This window comes from Ammodytes marinus, assembly GCF_949987685.1.
Source record: "Ammodytes marinus genome assembly, chromosome: 9".
NCBI lineage: Eukaryota > Metazoa > Chordata > Actinopteri > Uranoscopiformes > Ammodytidae > Ammodytes > Ammodytes marinus.
In genome coordinates, this window is record NC_137213.1 from 23,588,178 (window position 1) to 23,609,987 (window position 21,810).

The 21,810-nt window shown below is 43.3% G+C and overlaps 3 protein-coding genes across 4 annotated transcripts; 2 read left to right on the plus strand and 1 right to left on the minus strand.

Annotated features, from left to right (window-relative positions):
* The first annotated feature begins 2,601 nt into the window (after positions 1 to 2,601).
* On the plus strand, positions 2,602 to 5,021 carry mgst3a (microsomal glutathione S-transferase 3a). Of its 2 annotated transcripts, none has more exons than XM_080034703.1 (6): positions 2,602 to 2,799; positions 3,351 to 3,477; positions 3,696 to 3,769; positions 3,891 to 3,948; positions 4,135 to 4,207; positions 4,323 to 5,021. In XM_080034703.1, exons 2-6 carry the CDS (start codon positions 3,361 to 3,363, stop codon positions 4,478 to 4,480), a joined length of 480 nt encoding a protein of 159 aa, XP_079890829.1. In that variant the 5' UTR covers positions 2,602 to 2,799; positions 3,351 to 3,360; the 3' UTR covers positions 4,481 to 5,021. The 2 variants fall into 2 exon arrangements, with proteins under 2 accessions (XP_079890829.1, XP_079890828.1); XM_080034702.1 differs by having other exon boundaries at positions 2,605 to 2,804.
* A 514-nt stretch (positions 5,022 to 5,535) lies between these two features.
* On the minus strand, positions 5,536 to 12,529 carry LOC307255802 (uncharacterized protein). The gene is made up of 5 exons (XM_080034592.1): positions 12,116 to 12,529; positions 10,644 to 10,940; positions 7,581 to 7,904; positions 7,298 to 7,458; positions 5,536 to 6,768 (listed from the first exon to the last, which is right to left on the minus strand). The coding sequence occupies exons 1-5, from the start codon at positions 12,183 to 12,185 to the stop codon at positions 6,724 to 6,726; spliced, it is 897 nt and encodes a 298-aa protein (XP_079890718.1). The 5' UTR covers positions 12,186 to 12,529; the 3' UTR covers positions 5,536 to 6,723.
* Positions 12,530 to 13,018: 489 nt separating this feature from the next.
* LOC307255157 (importin-13-like) lies at positions 13,019 to 21,805 on the plus strand (the record flags this gene model as incomplete). The annotated part of the gene is made up of 21 exons (XM_080033793.1): positions 13,019 to 13,109; positions 13,770 to 13,895; positions 14,425 to 15,065; positions 15,523 to 15,663; positions 15,831 to 15,972; positions 16,080 to 16,246; positions 17,024 to 17,144; positions 17,403 to 17,550; positions 17,729 to 17,910; positions 17,983 to 18,009; positions 18,268 to 18,402; positions 18,588 to 18,734; positions 18,940 to 19,020; positions 19,196 to 19,333; positions 19,436 to 19,532; positions 19,617 to 19,669; positions 19,762 to 19,828; positions 20,410 to 20,468; positions 20,576 to 20,665; positions 20,801 to 20,982; positions 21,721 to 21,805. Exons 1-21 carry the CDS (start codon positions 13,044 to 13,046, stop codon positions 21,803 to 21,805), a joined length of 2,895 nt encoding a protein of 964 aa, XP_079889919.1. The 5' UTR covers positions 13,019 to 13,043.
* Between the last annotated feature and the right edge of the window lie 5 nt (positions 21,806 to 21,810).

Below are 21,810 nucleotides of genomic sequence, written 5' to 3' on the forward strand. Positions count from 1 at the left end.
AAGTTTCCAGAGAGACCAAATATATCTGCCATCATTTTCAGAAAATGTGTAATAGCCTATGTCTTAAAAATGTCTATTTGATGGAATGGTTCTGCCACAAGAACCTGTAGTCCTTCATATTTCATGAAACACCATGTAGCTTCTTTGAGGTGAGACGGACTGGAAGAAGACTGTTAAAGACTAGGCAAATTGTATGTTATGCGTTTGAACAATAGTCCTTTAATACAGACTTACTCTTCAATGTTTTTACCCAAAGAGGTTGGTGCTGACAGAAACTACACAACTCATGTCTACAAAATACAGGATATATGTTTCCTCCAGTAAAGTATAACGTTAGAGATGTGATTTGATCTCCTTCCTGGTCTACACTCTCACACCTTCAACTGTGCACATGGATTGGTCTCCACCTCAAACATTCTTGGTGGACAGTTATTACACATTAGTATGACAGGTACATTGTACAATATATAAAACACACTATCAAACCAGAAAGGGTGTAGATGTGTTTGTTTTATGTAATCCCTTGGTTTACAACACTCCAGCTCAGTCACGTTTTCCTGTAGTTGCAAGGACTTGCCTCCCATAGTATAGTCTCTGGAGACAATCAGCATTCATAAAAGAAAACTTGTTCAGGTAATACAGCGCATGTGATTTGATCTCCTTCCAGCTAGTGTTATAGGTCATACAAACATAACTAGACATAAAAGCCTCTCACTGCTGTTTGAGTGACTTAGCAAAATTCAATTCAATTGCAGTTAAAGGCACTAAGGAATTTAATACATATTCAAATACATTGATTTATATGGTTGTGTTATATCTTGTTTACTCTGATACTTTTTCTTCTTTTTACAGAATGATGTTGATTGTTTTTTTTTTAAGATAATCTTTTGGGCATTTTTATTCTTTAATAGACAGTTTGGAGAGACAGAGATTAAATGGGGCAGAGAGGGGAATGACATGCAGAGAACGACCAAGGGACAGATTTGAACCTGTTGTCTGCTGCTTCTGAGGACTGAGCCTCTATGGGTGGGCACTGAAACCACTACACCACAAGCCCCCCCCCCCCCCCCCCCCCCCCCATTATGTTGCTTGTTTGAGAAAAAATCAATCAATCAAAGAGACACTATTAACAGTGGATTGCATACCTCAACATGATCTGATAAGAACTCGGGCCTGCCAGGTCACTGCTCACTTTTTCATTGCCTTCCATTTAAGTTGACCAGGATCAGGGCACTGCTACTGTGAACTTGCATATTGACATTGCATACAGGGGCCACTTCAAAAGGAAGGAGCCATCTTTAATGTTTGAACCTGAAAGTGCTTTTCCTACCAAGTCATACGGCTGTCATAAATAACAATTGCAATGGCAATAAAATCTGACACTATCAGATATACTGATGCCTTGTTGAAGATATTGACCGTTGACATATTTCAATCTGAAATATAACCGTTAATAATTAACTGTTTTGAACAATCTGTATGCATTTATTAAAGCGATGGTAAATGCCCCTCCGGTTATGGAACAAACCAGATAGGAGGAGGTGATCACCCATGAGGTGTATGCATCACCTTATCGTCCCGAATGCAGCCTTTCTTTCAACTTGTTTCATGAGACAAATGATATAGCCTACTCGTTTTTTCCTTTCCTCTGGTAGTCTTGTGGAAGACAACTGTGTCTCCTTTAAAGAATAATAATAATAATACATTTTATTTATATAGCGCTCTTCTCTCACTCAGAGCGCTTTACAAAAACAAAACAATAAACAAACAAAAATGTCATGTAGAGTTGGGTTGGTGGGTGAACTAGGGGTAGGCAGAGGAGAAGAGATGGGTCTTGAGTTTGGACTGGAAGATGGTGAGGGACTCAGAGTCACGGATATGTTGGGGGAGGCTGTTCCAGAGCCTGGGAGCTGCCCTGGAGAAAGCTCTGTCACCAAAGCTGCAGAGTTTAGATGTGTGGGTGGAGAGGAGACTGGCTGAGGAGGATCTGAGGGCCCGAGGGGGTTGATAGGGGGAGAGAAGGCTGCAGGTTCCCAAAGTTTTGCTTGATGAGTGTAATATTAGTGAATATTGCAACCCCAATTTGTCACTGGTACTATTATACGTTTCTAAGAAGTTTAGACAGTTTTCAATTCTGAATGACAATGTGAAACCCCACACACACACAAGCTTAGAAAAGATGTTAGGTAGCACACAAAAAACCCTATGTAGTAGGTAACACAAAAAAACCTGTGTGTTAGGTAGCACAAAAGAGACCTAAGCCTATGTAGTAGTAGGTAACACAAAAAAACAATTAGGTAACAAAAAAAACTGTGTTAGGTAGCACGTCATTATGTGTACATTATAAATAGGTTATTTTAAATATTTTATTAGACTGTGTATGGCATGGCATGCTCGTTGGGAGATTGACCATGGTGATAAGCGGCTTACCTGCTGTGGGCTTTATATGTCCATGGGGGGCGCGTGAAAGATAGGCCGTCAAGTGGAACTGAATCTTTGGGGAAATGTTGCTGAGGAGCATTGTATCTCTCGGAGTAGTATCACGGAAAAGCAAAACCGGATGTTACCGTGACATTTAACACACATTCGTCATAAAACCATGGAACTATTATGCATAAAACCGGTCCAGTAAATTATTATCTAAACGGCTGTCAGTCTCTGTAGTAGGCAGGCTAAGCGGCCACCACGCCCTCGGTGTGTGTTTGCTACGCAGTAGGCTACGTTACGCACACTTACGTATTTATTTGGAAACTTCAGTGTGGTGCTGTACAGCTGCCAGTCTCGTACATCTCTACATCTGTAAGGTAAACGCTTCTGCTCTGGTTGTCTCTTTGAATAATATTGCCTAGATGTTACAGCTCTGTGTATTCTTTTGAAGTCGTTAGTCTAAAGTCAATTGCGCCTGTTGTATCCTCATTTGACCTTACGTTTACAAGGCGTCCTTGCTCTTCGCTGTTGCTTTTAAATCCGCTTTTTTCCCCCTTCTTTGACAAGTCTTTAAACCATGTGTTTGGCGCAGGACAAGGAAGCACACACGCACCCGAATGATACTGCATCGATATGCTCGAAAAAAGCTGCATTTTCTGTTCTATTTTTGACCGACGAATCCTCCCCTCCCATCGTCCTTTTTTTTTCTTCTTCTTCTTCTTTTTTTAAAGCTAGGCCCCCAGCCTTTTAAAACTTTTTTATACACAGTCTATGCTTAAAACATGAAAACGAATTTGTTTAAAATTTAAAAGGAAAGTTATACATTTCAAAACCAGGCGAAAGTTGAAATAAGGGAGCGATATGTTATTTGGAGAAACAAAACTGTGACTAACTCCTCGGCTATGTTGTTTTCCTTTTCTCAGAATCGTCAGGATGCCGGCGCTGTCTAAAGAGTATGGATATGTGGTGCTCACTGGTGTGGCCAGTGTTGTGATGGTTTGGCATCTGGCCATCAGAGTTGGCAAAGCCCGCAATAAGTACAATGTGCAGGTGAGCAAAAGTATTTAGCTGTGTAATAGAATATAGTGCACCCTTTCTTATTCACATGGTTTAAAAATCTGCACCCACCCCTTTGAAACACCACCGCAGCATGCCTATGTCTGTTTCATAGATAGTATAATCTGTTTACATAGTTGTGTAATGTGGGCTGGGCACTGCCTTTATGTAAAGCCACTGGAACGTACCAAAAACCCTGTCTTGCCTTGCAGTTACCTCAGATGTACAGTGACGACCCGGAAACTGGGAACATTTTCAACTGTATCCAGCGTGCCCACCAAAACACGTACGTATGAACCGACTGATATTAAACCGCACTTTGATGATTCAATCATGAATTAGTGATTGAAACAGTGGGAGGGGATTAGGCCAAAGTTAACATCCTCGCCTCTATCACCTTTCACCAGCCTGGAGACCTACCCCATCTTTCTTTTCTGCCTTGCCACCAGTGGTTTGAATTGTCCTGTAAGTTGAGTTTTTACACTGTCATACCGTATTACCAACATACTGATTAAAATAATGTGTTCCATCCAACACTTTAGCAATTAAAGCCAAAGTTTGACATTTTTTTATATTAAAATGTATGTAGGGCCTGTGGGATAAAAACCCTGTCATATCTGAATGTATTTCCTGTCTGTCTGCTTATCACAGCGTCTCGCCAGTGGACTTGGAGTTGTGTGGATTATAAGCAGAGAGGTCTACGCAAATGGATACTCCACAGGAGGTAAAAACGTGTTGTGTGTATTGTCTTTCACGTCTCAATTCGCAATTTCTTTTCTTCTGAAACAAAAAGCAGGGTGAGAAATACATGCTAATAGTGTGCTATTAATCTCAATCAGATCCTGAGAAAAGAATGCGGGGGGGGAAGTTCGGTGCCTTGGCGTTGTTGGGGCTGATGCTGACCACAGTCAACTGCGGCCGCACCATGCTCGGCTGGACGGGACCACCGATGCGCGGCATGCGACCCTTCCGTCCAGTTGGTAGTCCGCTTGCCTGATGGGAGTGAGGAGGAGGAAGGCTTCAGTATGGGCTCACTTGTTCATTAACCTTATAATCAAAGCCACTTTATTACACTTATGGACTGCAACATGTGTGCTAACCCCCTGGCCAGTTTAACATTGATCTCAGGTGAAGTTTTAACTTGTCGTGTCACCTGACTAGTTCTTCAGGAAGGGAAATGCTGGGGCCCAGATGAGGATGATGAATGTAGTGTATTTGTTGGTCGGCACTGTCACAACGTGCAAGACCTGTCTTCATGGCATTTTCTGCTGCACCCTGATTTAGCCATATGCCTTCGTCTGTCTTTTAGCCTTAAATGAAAATGCTGTACTAAAAAAAGGGTCATTTGAGAGAGAATTTAGCCATGTTTGACAAACTTTGTCACAGAAGACTTTATCTTTGCATTCCCCCAGCTGGAAAAAATGGTTACATTATTGGTTAGTCAAAATTATTGCTGTCCATATAGTCACAATTATCTTTGTTTATATTTTCATTGGTTTTGACTGGTCATACTGATGACGATAAACATTAAAAATGGTTCATAAATGTGCTTTTTTTATTTTTTCAGAGTTGAATAGCTATTGATTGAATGTGAGGTCTTCTTTGTGTGTGTGTGTGTGTGTGTGTGTGTGTGTGTGTGTGTGTGTGTGTGTGTGTGTGTGTGTGTGTGTGTGTGTGTGTGTGTGTGTGTGTGTGTGTGTGTGTGTGTGTGTGTGTGTGTGTGTGTGTGTGTGTGTGTGTGTGTGTGTGTGTGTGTGTGTGTGTGTGTGTGTGTGTGTGTGTGTGTGTGTGTGTGTGTGTGTGTGTGTGTGTGTGTGTGTGTGTGTTTAAGGGAGCGGCTAAATAATTGTGCAAAGTCCACATTAATTGTCGAGGCAGGTGGATATATATCTGTGCAGAGCTGTTGGGCACAAAACCAACTGTCAAGAAATGGCCTTTCACACAGTGACACAGCATAGTGCTTCAGAACTAGCCCACATACTATCAGTACTTTATCAAGGCCACACCCTCTAAGCACGGGTGAATTGAGGCCAGCAGGTTGTGGTTTTCCGATTTTATTATCAAGGTGATCCTTATATCAATAACTTCTTACATTCAACATTTCAATGACATGTTGTCATACATCTCTGTAGCTCAGAAAACTGGCTAAAACTGACACAACAGCTTAGTTCTAGCACATTTGCATTATACTACAAAAACAGTTTACTAACATCTAATCGGGGATGCTCCCTTGTGCCTCTTGTCTCCACTTGAAAAGCATTTGGATGAAACAATTACATCCTTTATGAATACTAATGTTACAACACATTCAACAATAACATCAAATTTTACCTATCAATCGTTATCAATTTACTGGTACTTGTTTGTTAATTAGGTGAAGCAAGATCTCCTCGGCGTGCATTGGTGGGTTCAACATTCGTCATTCAAAACAACCAAATTCAAGATTCATATACCAGCCTCCGACCATCGTACAAGTTCCACAGCACGTTTTCCCTCATATATATTGTGGTCTGTTGGATATGAACAACTGTCTTGACTATGGCTTTTGAATTGTAAAATCACTAGTTTCTGAATTTCTGTGTGGATTTTCTGTAACACCTCACATTTTTAAGACAATACGTGCAACCTGGCAATGTGGTCTGAAAGTGCACTTCACTAATATTTGGTCACCTAAGGGAGCATACTTAATCTTCCTCCTTTGTTTTAGGCATACTGGCAGCTTTCCCGTGTGTCGCTTCATATCCTCTTTCTGCCTCCTATGCTCTTTTTTTTGTTAACCTGAGGTTGTGTATTAATAAATACATAAGAGGACTTTATGCAACCTTGATCCACATGGCCGAAGGTGTCCCCTAGGGGGCACTGCGGCCATTCCTGCAACATTAAAGTGCTCAGCATATACTGTACATGAGGAGTCAGTCAGGGGTGCAGAGGAGCTATTCAACTCATCTCGGGAAAGAAAAACAACAAGGTTCCATCAGACTGAAGATCTCCGGAATTTTAAAGGGAATGTAGAAAAAGAAGTTCCTCTGAAACCTCCCATTTAAAATACTTGATGTATCTTTTCCCATGGCGCCTAAGACAAACATTTTCATCATCACTGACCTAAAGGTCTCAGTCACAAGGGGGAACTCATCTACAGAGACACAGCTGCCTCCAGGCAAAGGCTTTCTCTTACATCCACACTGGTCTGCTTTGCTTCTGTTCTCTAGAGTGGTGGGAGTGACCCACCGGATGCTTCCATCAGTACGAGTATCTGGAGAGTGGTGTGTCCTCCATCAAGTCATCCTGGAGGAGAGGTTTAAAACAGGATCAATTGAACAAGCAGAATGATTTACACTTTTGCTGAATAGCGTAACAACAAAAGAGACTTAGTCCCTTTTGATAGTCATTTTCTAATGATATCTAATTAGGCCCAACATGATGCAAAAGAAGCTGAGACAGTCTGACTTTTACTGTCACCCATTAGAGCCCAAGCAGACATCACACAACTGTTTTCACAGGCTGAGTAGTACTCTTTTGTACAGGCAAACGGACCGTTATGTGTGAAAACATAGGTTGTAGCCCTTTTAAAGGTCACATATTATGCTCATTTTCAGTTTCAAGATTGTAATTTCTTATTTGGGTTTTTACCAGAAACTGTTTTCGTGGTGCAGTGCTCAAAACACCCTTGTTATTTCTTTCAGTACCATTGCTGAATCTCCTCTTTTCAGCCACTGTGTAAACCGCTTAATTTTAGAGCCTCTCAATCATGGAGGGTGTCTTTAATCAATCCTACTTTACTGTAACACATGTATCCACAGAAAGTGTACGTTACCATGGGTAGATCCTGCAGCCGATGAAACTCTGGGTGGTTTGTGCGCTGGCGGAACTTGAGGAAGAGGACGACGAAGACGAAAGCAGTGGTGACAATGAACACTGACAGTAGACCAGCCAGCACGGGGTCTAGAGGGGACCTTGAGCGGGGACGCTTGATGTCTTAAATGACACAACAAAATTTAAAAAAGCATAATTAAACACATTTTTAGGTTTGAAAGGATACATTTTTCTTCTTTTTTTTAGACATAAAAAATACACTTTAGCCTCTTCCATTACTTTACCTTCATCTCCAACATTTAGTTCAGATGGGACCTCCTTGTGTGTCGGCCCCACGGGACCCCGGCCTGCAGTTGAGGTCAGAGGGAGTCTTGCGGTTGTGGGCTGCTGTGTGGTGGCTGCTGGGGTCAGGGATTCAGACTGTGGCTGGATGGTGGAAGCCGTAGCTGTGGCTGTGGTGGTTGTATCCTGCAATGAGTGGGCCAGCTGAGATGAAGAGGTGGCAGGGGGATCCGTGGTGAGAAGGGCCCCTCTGGCTTCAGTGGTTGTGTCGATGTGTGGCGGAGGGGGGCTGGTCGGGCTGGACGATGAAAGACTGTCTGCAGCAGCTAAAAGTGGGGATGTGAGGGCAGTGCTGTATCAATCCAAAACAGTACAGAGATTTTCTTCAAAGGGAGCAGCCAGTGGTAACTCTACACTTCAGAACCACCCCATGAAAACTAGATCACTCCCCCTGACATTAAAGCTGCTTTATCCAAAATGTTTTGGTTTCCAGGTCCCTCCTGGCTAGCCAGCACAGTGGCAACTGCCTGTTACACACACTGTTTGTATTACAGAGCATTTCATCATAAATTAATTAAACAGCATAATGATGGCGGTGGTGGATATCCCCACTTTGCTGATTAAGCATTATAATGTCTTAAAAGTGACCAGTTGAAAGAACATCTATTGGTAACAATTTTGATAATCGATTAAAGCAGTTTTCAAGTAAAAATGGCAATAATTGGCTAGTTCTAACCTCTCAAATGTGGATATTTTCTGGATTATGCCAGTAAACTGAATATATTTGGGGTTTGGACTGTTGTACAGACAAAGGCAAGACAGTTCAATACTTCGCTATAGGTTCTGGAAACTTACTGATCTCATGACCAACTCATTAATCATATAATGGAGAAAACAGGCTTACTGTGTGTCTTTCCACACAAGTATACTCTTACTCCACTTGAAGCACATGTGTCTGCTTACGTCGGGGTTTGACAGCTCATGCCAACAGCTGGGGGGGGGGGTGGGGGGGGGCTGGTCAAGAAACTGTGAATGCTGGGTAATTACTTAGTAAGACTACTCTCTCTCTACTGTTTACATGTAGGACATAATGAAGGGGCAAGCTGCTATTGTTGCTCCTTTGGGCATAATGGCCTCCTCCTCATTCAACAATGATGCTCAACACTTTTGGAAGGACGGTGTAACATATTTGTAGTTACTCTGCATTTAGGTCAGAAAGTAAATCAAAGTAGTTAAAGAGATAATTCTAAGAGACACCCCGACTTTCAACAACGTAACAACCTACACATATTATTCTACAGGGAATGACAGATGAAGTCAGCAGCTAAAAAGGGTCAACAGTAGCCCCTTTTACACAGAGATTGCGGCATATTGACGGAACAACATCACTCCAATATGCCGGCTTTGCTTGCTTCTGTGTTATTTACACAGAACCAAGCAACGCCGGCCTGCTGGCGCATCAAGTAGTCCCTTTTACACAGCGCTCCGGAATGAAAGAGGTGCTTGTAAACAGCGTCAGGTGTGACGTAAACATTTAGCGCCGCGCCGGTCAGCTGCTTTACAACAACAACAATGGCCGGTGAATTGAGAGCAGAAGTGCTGGAGCTTGCAGTAAGAGGGGCGTATTTTACTGTCCCCACGATGTGCCAGTTGATCTCGCTACGCGCTGAGTCCAACATCACTGGGACAGTTAACCAAACTGACTAAATCAATCCGACCGCTTCACCTCTGTGTGTGTGTGTGTGTGTGTGTGACAGGTTGGTTGTGAGCGAGTCTCTTTGTGAGGGCAGCGATCTGCCAATCAGACATACACATACACACAGTGTGTGAAGTCACGTTACTGTAGACAGAAATAAAGTGTGGATATACGCTCAGACTTAGGATAATAATAGCGGCGGCGGAATGTGTTAGCAAAACAGTAGCTCTGTGGCTAACAGCTGAGCCGGAGCCTTCAGTCAGCTGAAGCAGACAGTCTAGCGGGGCGAGCAGACTATTCCCCCGTTACTAGGTCGACCTTCAAGCTGAACAAGAGCCCTCCGCTGCGCGTCGGGCTCCTGCTTCAGCTTGTCGGTCTTTATTTCTAGCAAGTGACCCGTTCGCTATACTTTATCCCTTACTTAGCCTAGCCTAGCTTTCCATTGTACAACTTCTCCTGGGCAGAAATAGACTCATACACTCTGCAAAATGAAGCGCGGGGGTTTGGATTGAACAACGGACCTTATGATCAGCTAGATTATACACCGTTCCTTTTATTTGGTGATTTTTACGGGACATCAGGCCGCCGTGGTTAATGTTTTAAACACACGTCCTTCAACTGCTAACATGGTCGCATGTTTAGAACGTAGACTATGAAACGTCAAACGCCCCCCTGTTCCGCAACAACAAGCTGGAGCATTTAAACAGAGAGGCGGAACTGATCGTGTCGGGAATCTTACTACCCCCCGAGGTAGTAAAATTCCCGGAACGATCACTCGCACCTTTCTTCCCTCGTTCCGCAACTGTCGCATTTACACAGCTGGGGGGAGGGCCGAAAGGCCGGCATATTCCCGGCTTTCACTGGCTGTGTAAAAGGGGCTAATGTCATGTGTCATGGATTATATACAGTTTGATCTGATGTGGTATATTGTTTGGTATTTTCTGAGCGTCTCAAAGAGGCAACATGGTGTCATCTCATGGGGGGTTATATTTATCTGATCTATAAAAGGGAATCTTGTAAATAAGGTTACGACACTCTCACTCTCACTCATTCCCAATCTCAGGCCAGTCATATGAGGGTCAGGGGGAGGGCTATGTTCCTGCAAACGCTGCTGGCAACTGAGCTGACTGTTTGTGAGGATGTGTGTGTGTGTGTGTCTGTGTTTGCAAACAGCTTTCAGTGAGTGGGATGTTTTATTTCAGGATATAGGGACAAAGTAAACAGACGGGAATGGAAAATTACACCTGCTGCAGTTATAGAAATATGGACCAAATGATGAACACAATTTCTGTGCTGCTTAGTTTCAGTAAATGCCTAAACCTTAACAAAAGACAAATGCAAACAGAACATGCTGTTTTTTCTTGGTTACCTGAGGGTGATGGAGTAGCAGTAGGGGCAGTAATGAGGAAGGGTACATTCGAGTGTTGGGATGTAGCCACTGCAGAGCTTGCAGTCGACGAGCTTGATGTGAATATGGCCTTTGTGGCCGTCTCTGAATGGACTACAGTGGTGTTCATGGTAGTGGTTTCACCCCTGGCTGTAGGGTTATGTGTCCACTGCAGGTCATCAGTCCCAGCATCTTCTGTCAGGTGAGGAGATGCTGAGCTGACCGCAAGACTAGGGATTGCAGTCAGGGTGGTGACAGGGAGCAATGCACTGCCATGACCTGTGAAAATAAAAAGATGAATCGATAAATATCAATTCCTTGATAATGGTTTCCTCTTTAACTCTGTCTTTAAAACACCGGAACTAAGTTTTCAGACGTGAGAAGTTAGAACCAGAGAAGTTTGGAATTACTCCTTTTAGAAATCACGTAAATAAAAACACAAAATGACTCACTGGTTATCAAATAAAGTTGCAGATTAAAGGTGGGGTCAGCAATTCTGAAGAATGCTTGTTGTCAGAATCACTTTTTACTGTGAGTGCGCTGGAAAATAAAAATCCAGTGTTAATACACAGCCTATAGGCTCTGTATAAAGGCATGTTGCTAGCTAATGTGGGCCCTCTTTGTTTACAAACCCTTTTTTACATACAGTACCAAAGTGTACAGAGCCTAGGCTATGATTTAACACCAGACAGGTAACGGAATTTGAGGCGATATCCACTGATTTTGACCAAAAGTGATTTTGACAACAAACATTCTCCAGAATCGCTGACTCCACCTTTAATTGAATGTCTAGCTACTTGATTAGTTTGCTCATTGCAGCTTTGAAAAAAAAATATATATATAATCAGTTCAGTCTCAGAAAAAGGTCTACAAAAATCAGTAAACCTATACATATGAAGCTGGAACCAGTGCTAATGACTCATCTGATAAATTGATGATCAACATAGTTCTGATCAATTTCCTATCATCGACTTATCACTAATGCATTGCACTTGCCTGGTAGCAATGTTGTGCAATTTTAAGGTTAAACTGTAGACTGACAGCAGTATTGAGTGTATTGTATTATGCTGCTGTCCTGCATAAAAGGAGATCAATAATGGAAATGAGACAAAAACTGAGAGGTAATTGAAGCATGCAATGTGATCAGTTGACCTGTAGACCCTATGCTACTAGAATAATCACTAAAATAACTGAAAATAATGATAACGATACATTGCAACCAACAGCCTGCAGCTCTGTGTGAACTGTCTATACAAGATCAGTAGACGGTCTAGAGAGCATCATGTGTTGAATCGATAACGAGTACAAGTCTGCAGGGAGTCAAGTCCGTCCACATACCACACAGACGAGCACCCACACCCACACACGCGCGCGCGCGTACACAAACACACACACACACACACACACACACACACACACACACACACACACACACACCAAGGATGAGACCTTACCTCTTGTCTGCGATGAGCCGGTAAGGACCACCACCAACACGCAAAACACCAAATTAATTTCAAATGGCATCTTATGCGCGGCCTTCTCCCTAGTTTGCAGATCTTGATTTAGAAAAATAAACGGACCGAAGCGGGCTCTCGGCAGCGTCTCTGCTTTTTAGCTCTGAGGATGTTTCCGTTACGTGATATGACAGGGCACATCACCAGCGCTAAAAATATCCTGAGGGAGTCGGGCAGAAGAGAAGAAGCAGGGGTGGGGCCGCATGGCAGGCAGGCTGCGCGCGGGCGGCGGTGGGCGCACACGAGACGCACGCGCTTTATTCTAAAACACGCGTCAACGACCCCACTGCCAATTTATGTTTCACTCTCCATTTCTCTCTGTGGGGGTGTGTGTCGTTTTTTTCCTGTCGTAGTCACTAGTCTCGCTGCACCTTTTTCTTCCTCCGAAACGCATCAGTTTGCAGTCGCTCCGCTACTCCAATCAAATGCCAGTGCGTCAGGGAGGGGGGCGCAGCCGTGTGCGTCAGGAGCGCCTGTTGGGAGAGCGCTGTAGCATTTATCAACACACACACTAACAGGTTGTGATCAAGTTTTACTGTTTTCATGATTCTCACAGGCTCGCTGCAATACTAAGTGTGTAGACATTAAACATTGGCAGTGGGCGAAGTGTGTTTGCCCGTGGTAATGTGAGACAACAACTTTTTCAGCCCCCACAGAGGTCAGCGTGTCGTCACGCCTGAGCGCACTGCCCACATGTGTACTGTGTATGGGCAGCTGCATGACCGGCGGCGTCCTCTGTCAGCGTGCTTTGACACACTTCGGAGGACAGTGGATCCTCGTCTTTAATCCTTTCTCTCCTTCTTTTTAACCGGAAAAAAGGCTTTAATTCCTGAAGGATAGTACCCGGGAAGACACCTTCTTTCTCCAGATGGAGCCGCCGCCAGCCAATCCGGGAGACAGCCCGGTGGAGTTGACAGTGGAGAATGTGGAGTCGGTAAGACTTGTGTCAATTATCAGTCCCTTCAATGGAAGACTGTTTTTTAGTGTGCCTGTATAGCTTCATACCGACAGCTAATATGAACACATTTGTTTGTCAAAGTAGAAGAGCTGCTGCAGCATCATCATCTCATGTTGGTTTGGATAGACTAGGTAGTCCTAGTTTATTTAATAAAAGTAAAACAACAGATGGTTAAAAAAAGAGAGAAAAAATAATAGAAAAAGGATTTTGTCACTTTCAGTTCAACATAGGAAGATTTGACAAAGTGGACCAAGGTAACGTGATACTGGCTATAAGCATATGCTGTCCTAATAATAACTAACACCAAACGCCTTGGGATTAGTTGCTATGACAACACATTTTTAAACTCTTGTCAAACAATTGCTTGTGGTATGCATATTTATCAATGCATGTTGTACATGCAACTGAGACATTCAATATAAAGCTCCTAAATAACATTTGTCAAGTATCAACCATGTTACACAAGATAAGACACAGATGCATCTGTTGGATGGAGATGGAGTATCTTTATTATGAAGAACTTCATTATGATTTTGATGATGAGGATTTTTGACTCCTCCCCATGTTTGTACTGTATTACCAGTTTACCTTTTCTGTAAACGTTCCCTGTGTATTGGTTCCTCTGTGCTCCTGCAGGCTCTCTACCAGCTGTACTTTGACCCAGACATGGAGCGTAAGAATCTGGCCCAGAAGTGGCTGACCCAGGCCCAGGCCTCTGCACAGGCATGGCAGTTCTGCTGGGCACTGCTTGAACCAAGCAAGGTCTGTTGTTGTCAACATATTTTTCTCATAAGACAAGACACCGCTGGTACATTTTTACTTACAAAGATCTTCATGAAACGTGGCAGGGTGATAACTGAAATTAAAACTATAATTTTTTTCCAGACAGTGTACAAAGTTTTTCGATTTTGGATCCTTCTGTAATAACTTCCAGAATAGTGCTAAACATTATTATGGAAAGTTTAGTTGATGTAGCTGCTTAAGAAGTTGAGATTCCTTGTTCAAAGTTGTTGAGATAATAGCCATTAAAGATGGCTGTGTAAGAGGAATATACAGACGCAAACAGATGTTGTTTAGTAAAATAAACTCCTAAAAATATACTTTGGACCTTGTATTTATACTCATATGAAAGAAGACATGTTATGGAAGAAAAATGGGCAAAAATCTCAAAATTGACTAGTGCTTGAAAAAACTATGTTATTGCCTGCAGTGTCTCACCTTAAGTCCAAATAATAATAAAATACATCAACAGCTATTTCATCCCTTACAGTACCTGTGTCTCTCTTTGCAGATCCCAGAAGTGCAGTTTTTTGGCGCCAGCACCCTCCACACCAGGATTGCCCGTCATTGGAGCGACCTACCCACAGACCAGCATGAGAGCTTGAGGATGCAGCTCCTCTCCCACATCCTTCACTTCTCCTCGGGCCCCAAAATGGTCCTCACGCGGCTATGTGTAGCCTTGGCCGCCATGGCTCTTAACTTGATCCCACAGGCTTGGTCCCAGCCTGTGGCGGACATGGTGCGGGCCTTCCAACCGCACAAGCCTGACCCTGAATGTGGCTCTGGTGCTGAGGCCACACAGGACCCTCAAGCACACTGTCTGGCACTGCTGGAGCTCCTCACTGTGCTTCCAGAGGAGTTCCAGAGCAGCCGGCTGCCTCAGGCTCGTCGTGCCCAGCTGAGGGAGGCCCTGGCTGGGGAGTGGGTGGTGGTTTGTCCCATGCTGCGCCAGTTGCTCCAGAGCCAGGACTCCTCCAACTTGGTGAAGGAGAAGGTGCTCCGCTGCCTGTCCAGCTGGTTAGGGCTTGACGTGCCGTTGGGGGAGAGTCACGAACTGGTCCAGGACTGTTTCAGTGCACTGTCCAACCCAGAGCTGTTTGACACAGCCGTGGAGACCATAGTTAATGCCATCTCACAGCCTGACTGCCAGAGGTGAGAAACACTCTGGATCTCTAAAAGGTGTAGTCAGTGATTCTGGAGAATGCTTGTTGTCAAAATCACATTCTTTCAAAATCAGTAAATATCTTCTCACTATCCGCTACCTGTCCGTACTGTGTGTGTGTGTGTGTGTGTGTGTGTGTGCTGAAAAAAAATCCATTGTTAATACACAGTCTATAGGCTCTGTAAATGGGCATGTTGCTAGCTACGGTGAGCCCCCTTTGTTTACATAGCCTTTTTTTACGGTTTGGTTTACAGAGTCTAGGCTGCGTATTATTATCAAATATTTGTTCAGCCAACACTTTACAGACAGGTAGTGGATCATCACAAGAAATTCACTGATTTTGACAAAAAGTGATTTTGTCAAGAAGAGTTCTCCAGAATTGCTGATTTGACCATTAAGCGCACGGTGCATTTCCAGATGTGTGAATGACACCATGTGTGTGTGCAGGTACACTGACGCTCTGGTGAACTTGATGCCTCTGGTGCTGGGTCTCCATGACCAGCTGAAGGCAGCAGCTCAGGACGGAGACATGGAAACCTCACATGGTATCTGTCGTATTGCTGTTGCTATGGGGGAAACACACTCCAGGTACACACACAAAACACACACACACACACACACACACACACACACACACACACACACACACACAGACACACACACACACACACACACACACACACACCATCATCCTACAATAAGCTTCAGTAAACGGCTGTCATTTCTTTATTTAGAACTATTTGTTTGTGTGCCAGGGTTTTGTTGGAACAGGTGGAGCACTGGCAAGAATATCTGGCTTTGGTTAACATGATTCTCTTCTGTACCGGCATCCCTGGACACTACCCAGTCAGCGAGACCACCAGCTCCCTCACACTCACCTTCTGGTACACTCTGCAGGTAATTGAATAAATAAGATAAATACATGATTTGAACAACGAAAAAAACACTTTTCATTCTAGTAAGTTCTAGAGTATTACCCCAAACTTGCCTTCTTCCCTGTCCAGGATGACATCTTGTCATTTGAGGAGGAGAAGCAGGCCGTTTACCTGCAGGTCTACAGACCCGTTTACTTCCAACTGGTGGACGTGCTGCTTCATAAATCCCACTATCCCTCCCAGGAAGAGTACGCCTCCTGGTCCTCTGATGACAGGGAACAGTTCAGGATTTATAGGTAAGACACAAAACTAAAGTAGGTTTTTTTAAGGACCTTTAAAACTACTTACTAGAAAGAAAGTCTTTAGATCTGGGTGAACAAAAAGTACACATCTGTCTCCCTGTATTACACACAGTTACATGCAACAGTGCTTCTACTTCAGTAAAAGACACAATTATAGCATTTAAACATGCTAAAAGCACAACAAATAAAAGTACTCATAATAAATAGGCCGTTTCAGAACAAAAATATGTTGTATTATTGAATACTCATTTTAATTGCATTAATAATAATAACATGACTTTAATGTTGCAGCTAGTAAAGCCACAGCATATTGATGATTATTTACTGTATACTGCCAGACAGCTTGTGGAATTTCACCCCATAGTCTATCTATACCAACATCATTTATTTGTTGATTATATTTTGTATTATCAATCAGAATAGTAAACAAATAAATGTATTGCAGTGAAAATGCACTACATTTAGTATAATGTTTGCCTCTGAATTGTAGTATAGTAGAAGTATAAAGCAGCAGAAAACGTGAATTCTTAAGTGAAGTACAAGTATCTCAAACTTTTACATTACTTGAGTAAATATGCTTGGTAACTTACATTAAACAAAGACGACATTTAACATTGTGGCCTGTTGATGGCGCTGCATTAAAGAAGAAAAAAATCTGTCTGTTGAATAGTCATTGAGGCATTTCTCTGCTTGTGGGATTACAAATCAGGAAAGATTGAGCTTCTGGATTTTGATCTCCTCCTGTGTTCCCATGGCTTTCTTGCATTTCAGAGTGGACATTTCAGACACTCTGATGTATGTGTATGAAATGCTGGGAGCAGAGCTGCTCAGTAACCTCTATGACAGGCTGGGCAGGCAGCTGATGGACCCCCAACAGTCTGCAGTATGGCAGGTAACATCATGAACAACTGACTCCCATAGAATATACATTGTATGTAAGTGTCATCATACAAAGCATGTAGAATATTGTCTCTAGTGGATAATATCCAGGGTTGGACTGTAATTCCATCTTTTTTACGCTGTTTTAATCATCATTTGTTGCCCAACAGATATTTATATTACAGTGCTACCTACCACGTCCGGATCCTGATTGTGTTTCCTTTTCCCCTCTCTCGACCTTACATCACACTTTGTTTTCCTCCGTCTTAAGGACACAGAGGCGCTGTTATTCGGCTTCCAGTCCATAGCAGAGACCATAGATGTTAACTACTCCGATGTGATCCCTGGGCTTATTGGTCTCATCCCCAGAATCAACATCAGCAACGTTATGCTGGCTGACACCGTCATGTACACCATTGGTATGTCCTATTGTGACTCATTTTATCACAGTCTCAAGTCGAATTACCACCAGAATGATTTATGACTATACAGCTACATTTTTGTTATGTTCTACTCTGCACTCGACTGTAACAAAAACCCATTTACATTCACTATCCATGACATGTAGAATTGACTGAATTTCCCCTGTTGGCTCAGGCTCCCTGGCTGAGTGGCTGGCTGACCACCCGGTGATGATTGGTGGCATATTACCCATGGTGCTTCAGGGCCTTGAGAAGGCAGAGCTGTCTGTGTCCAGTGTGTCCACTCTGAAGAGGATCTGCAGGGAGTGCAGACTCGACCTGTGTCCCTACGCTCAGGACATCCTGACTGTGTCACAGGTGCGACACACAGACTTGTCTCTATTATCTTAAACTTACTGTCTTTGTATTAACACTTGTGTCCCTCTGTAGGACGTGATGCTGAAAGACATCCATAAGGTGAGTAAACAGCCTTCAACATGCGATGCTTGTTCTTTCATATTTTGTCAACATGAACGCAACCAATCGCCACACTCACGTATGATGTGTGTTTATATATCCCTGTGTGTGTGTGTGTGTGTGTGTGTGTTTGCGTGTGTGTGTGTGTGTGTGTGTGTGTGTGTGTGTGTGTGTCTGTGTGTGTGTGTGTGTGTGTGTGTGTGTGTGTGTGTGTGTGTGTGTGTGTGTGTGTGTGTGTGTGTGTGTGTGTGTGTGCAGAGCAGCCAGTGCATGTGGTTGATGCAGGCTCTGGGTTTCCTCCTGTCTGCCCTGCCAGTAGAGGAGATTCTGGCCAGACTCCACTCTCTCATCACGCCTCAGGTGCAGCAGCTTGGTACACTAGCCCTGCAGGAGGTAAAACACACTCGCCAGTATAGTAATATTATATGTATGTGTCATATGCTACACATAGCATATTAATATTTTGGTGCAATATCAAACGTACCTTTTTATGATGCAAGATATTTTCTTCAACTGTCACTATATTCATCACAAGGTTACGCATCTATCAAAGCCATCCACTTTGTCTCCCTTTACAGCCTAACCCCGCCAACAAACAGTCTATTATCCACATCCTGGGGATGCTGTCCAGTCTCTTTACCACTCTGGACATCAACAGACAAGCAGACAGCTTAGAGGCAGCCCCCAGCCCGAGACACACTCCCTCGGAGAGCACCCCAAATCCTGTGAGTTGAGCCATAGAAACTGTAGACAGAGCGCCACCAGATCCATTATCATATATTTTACCAACTGTATCTTTGCTACTGAACATGGAAAATACTTAAATACACTGAACTGAAGCAAACACACTAAAATTTAAAACACAAAATACATTTCTGTTTACACTTCCACGATCGTGTGTTCATGCTGCCAATTTTGATTTATCTTCAGGTTGTTGTCGTGCTGCAGCAAGTGTTCACGTTGATCCAGAGCGTCCTCAGAAAGTGGCTTGATGACTCGGAGGTGGTGGAGGTGGGAGCTGCTTTCCTGCTTGCATAGATATTGGCTGTGCATGTGTGTGTGTGTGTGTGTGTGTGTGTGTGTGTGTGTGTGTGTGGGTGTGTGTGTGTGTGTGTGTGTGTGTGTGTGTGTCTGTGTGCATCTACTCACACTCACTCTCAGCCCTCCCTTTGCCCCCTCCCCGCAGGCCGTGTGTGGGGTATTTGATAAGTCAGTTCGAACGCTCCTCCATGACTTTGGGCCCATGGTGGCTCAGCTGAGCGAGATGCTGGGGCAGATCTACAGCGCCTTCCCACAAGCCTCGGCTCTGGACTTGGCGCGACAGGTACGCCCCCCCCCTTTACGGATCTGGGCCTGAGTAAAAACGGATAACCTTCAAATGCAATGAAGAAACTTTGATCATTTTGTGAATTTTCTTTTTTTTAAGATGGTTCACATCTTTGCCGGAGAGGAACAGCACGTCTCAAACATCAAAAGCCTCATGGAGGTGTTGACTTCTGCCACACTCTCTATATTTCAGCAAGGTAATAAACACCTGCAAAGACACTTTTCCAAGCATCTTAAGTACATAGGATTTGTTCTCGCCTCACCTTCTCCTCATTTCACAGGTGTACGAGATCATCCTGATATCGCAGAATCATTCATGCAACTTCACGCCCAGGCAGGTTGATTATTACAGTGTATTTGTCCATTGTCCATCACGCACGTCTGCATTAAACTTTGCCTAACCAATTAGTTTTTCTTTCCCGTTAGATTCTGAAAAGGAAGCCTGATTTGTACCTGTCTGACCTGCTGGATGTTAAAGCCCTGTTTTACTGTGGTGAGTATGATTACGTACTGTGTGCAGGTCATTCTCACAGGTTTATGTTTTTTCTGAAGTACAACATATCCCATAAATGGTCAAAAGGAATTGCATGGCATCATTTTACCCCTTTGATTTAACGCAATCTGAACTTTGAGAACCTTTTTCTCCAGAATGAATTCACAACTTTTCTTACATAACGATTCTGGAGAATGCTTGTTGTTCATAATCACTTTTAGTCAATATCAGTAAATACAGTATCTCTTCACAATCCACTATCTGTCAGTACTGTGTGTGCACTGAAAAAAATCAACCGTTAATATACATCCTAGGCTCTGAAAACTGGCATGTTGCTAGCTATGGTGGGCCCCTTCATTTACATACCAGTTTACAGAGCCTAGGCTGTGTATTTTTAACACTGGATTTATTTTCAACGTGCACAGACAGATAGTGGATCATGAGGAGATATTCAAGGATTTTGAAAAAGGACTGGATTTGACAACAAGGGTTCTCCTGAATTCCTGACTCCACCTTTAATAATTGTCTCGTTCGTGAAAGCTTTCATTAAATGTGTCTTTTGTATCGTCTGATTTCTCCAGGGATCCTATCCCTGAAGTTCCCAGAGACTCCCACAGTAAAAGCTGCCAGTCTTTTCTTTGTAAGTTGAGGCAGAGATACAGTATGCGTCGTCCAACTTGTCGGCTGTGATTTAGATTTCATTTCAACTCAGTACCTCATAGGTTCCTGTTTATTTCTACATTACAGACTGAGCTATTGCCACGTTGCAAAGACATGCCCTCGCTCGGTGAAGTGCTGCAGAGGGATGGAAAGATCCTGACAGAGACCATACTCCATGTGAGTCAGCCAATAGAGATAGGATGAGAGTGCCCTTCATAACTTGGATGTTATTCCTAAAATTTGGTGTCATTTTTCCAAACTGTCTTGAATTAGGACACTGTTGCATAAGGCCTGTTTTGCTCCTCGTCTCAGGCGGTAGGAGGCGGCTCACCTCGCAGCCTGACAGAGCATTTCTCAGAGGTGTTGTTGAGTCTGAACAGACACTGTCCGGCACTGCTGTCCCAGTGGCTCAAAGAAACACTGCAGGCCCCAGGTTTCCCCTCCGCCCAGGTCTCCACAGAGCAGAAACACATCTTTAGCCAGCAGCTTCTGAGGTAATCATTTACCTGCTCAAGTCAATCTTCTTACAGTCAAACAAACAGAAGAAAACATGCTGGTGTTTCAAACATCAAACACCCCCCATCAAATCATAAGGTCAAACCTGCAGTTGTGTAATGTTGAATTTACAAAACAGTCTCATTATTACATCTCCATATCTTGGCAGTTTTTTAAAGCTATTGTGCGTAACTTCTGTCCCCCCATGAGGAATTCTGAGTTATTACAACAGGTAAGTCCAGGTGTTTTCTTAGCAGTAGCATCAACAAAGTGAAACATTTCTTGTGAGCATTTTGGGATTTTTCTGAGCTGCTGCGCCTGTTTGTAAAAATGCTGCTTTACCGAGTTTTGTGGAGCTGATAAGCTGAACAGACTTTGTGTCAACTCATTTGGTGATGGATTGAATATACCAACCTTCATTTACTTGGAAATAGGTATCCAATGGTTTCATGTGATGGAGAAAAGCTTTAATATTATAAGACATTTATATACTTGAAAATAAGTTTTTGATTTGAAGCTTGAAAATAAATGCTATTGATTAACACTAATTAAAAAAACACAGGGATACCCACTTTGCACCATTTGTGTGTGTTACGTTTTTTTTTTAAATTACTGGACGTTGCCTTGACTTTCAGTTCAGGAAATAATGTACTTCCTCATTCCAAATGATCGACTTGTATGACGGATCTGTGCCGAAGTGACACTGTATTCCACTGACATGGTTTTCCTTCTTCCAGGGAGCAAACCAACAAGCGCCGCGTTAAAGAGATCGTGAAGGAGTTTTCTCTGCTCTGCCGGGGCCTGCAGGGCTCTGGATACTAGATTAC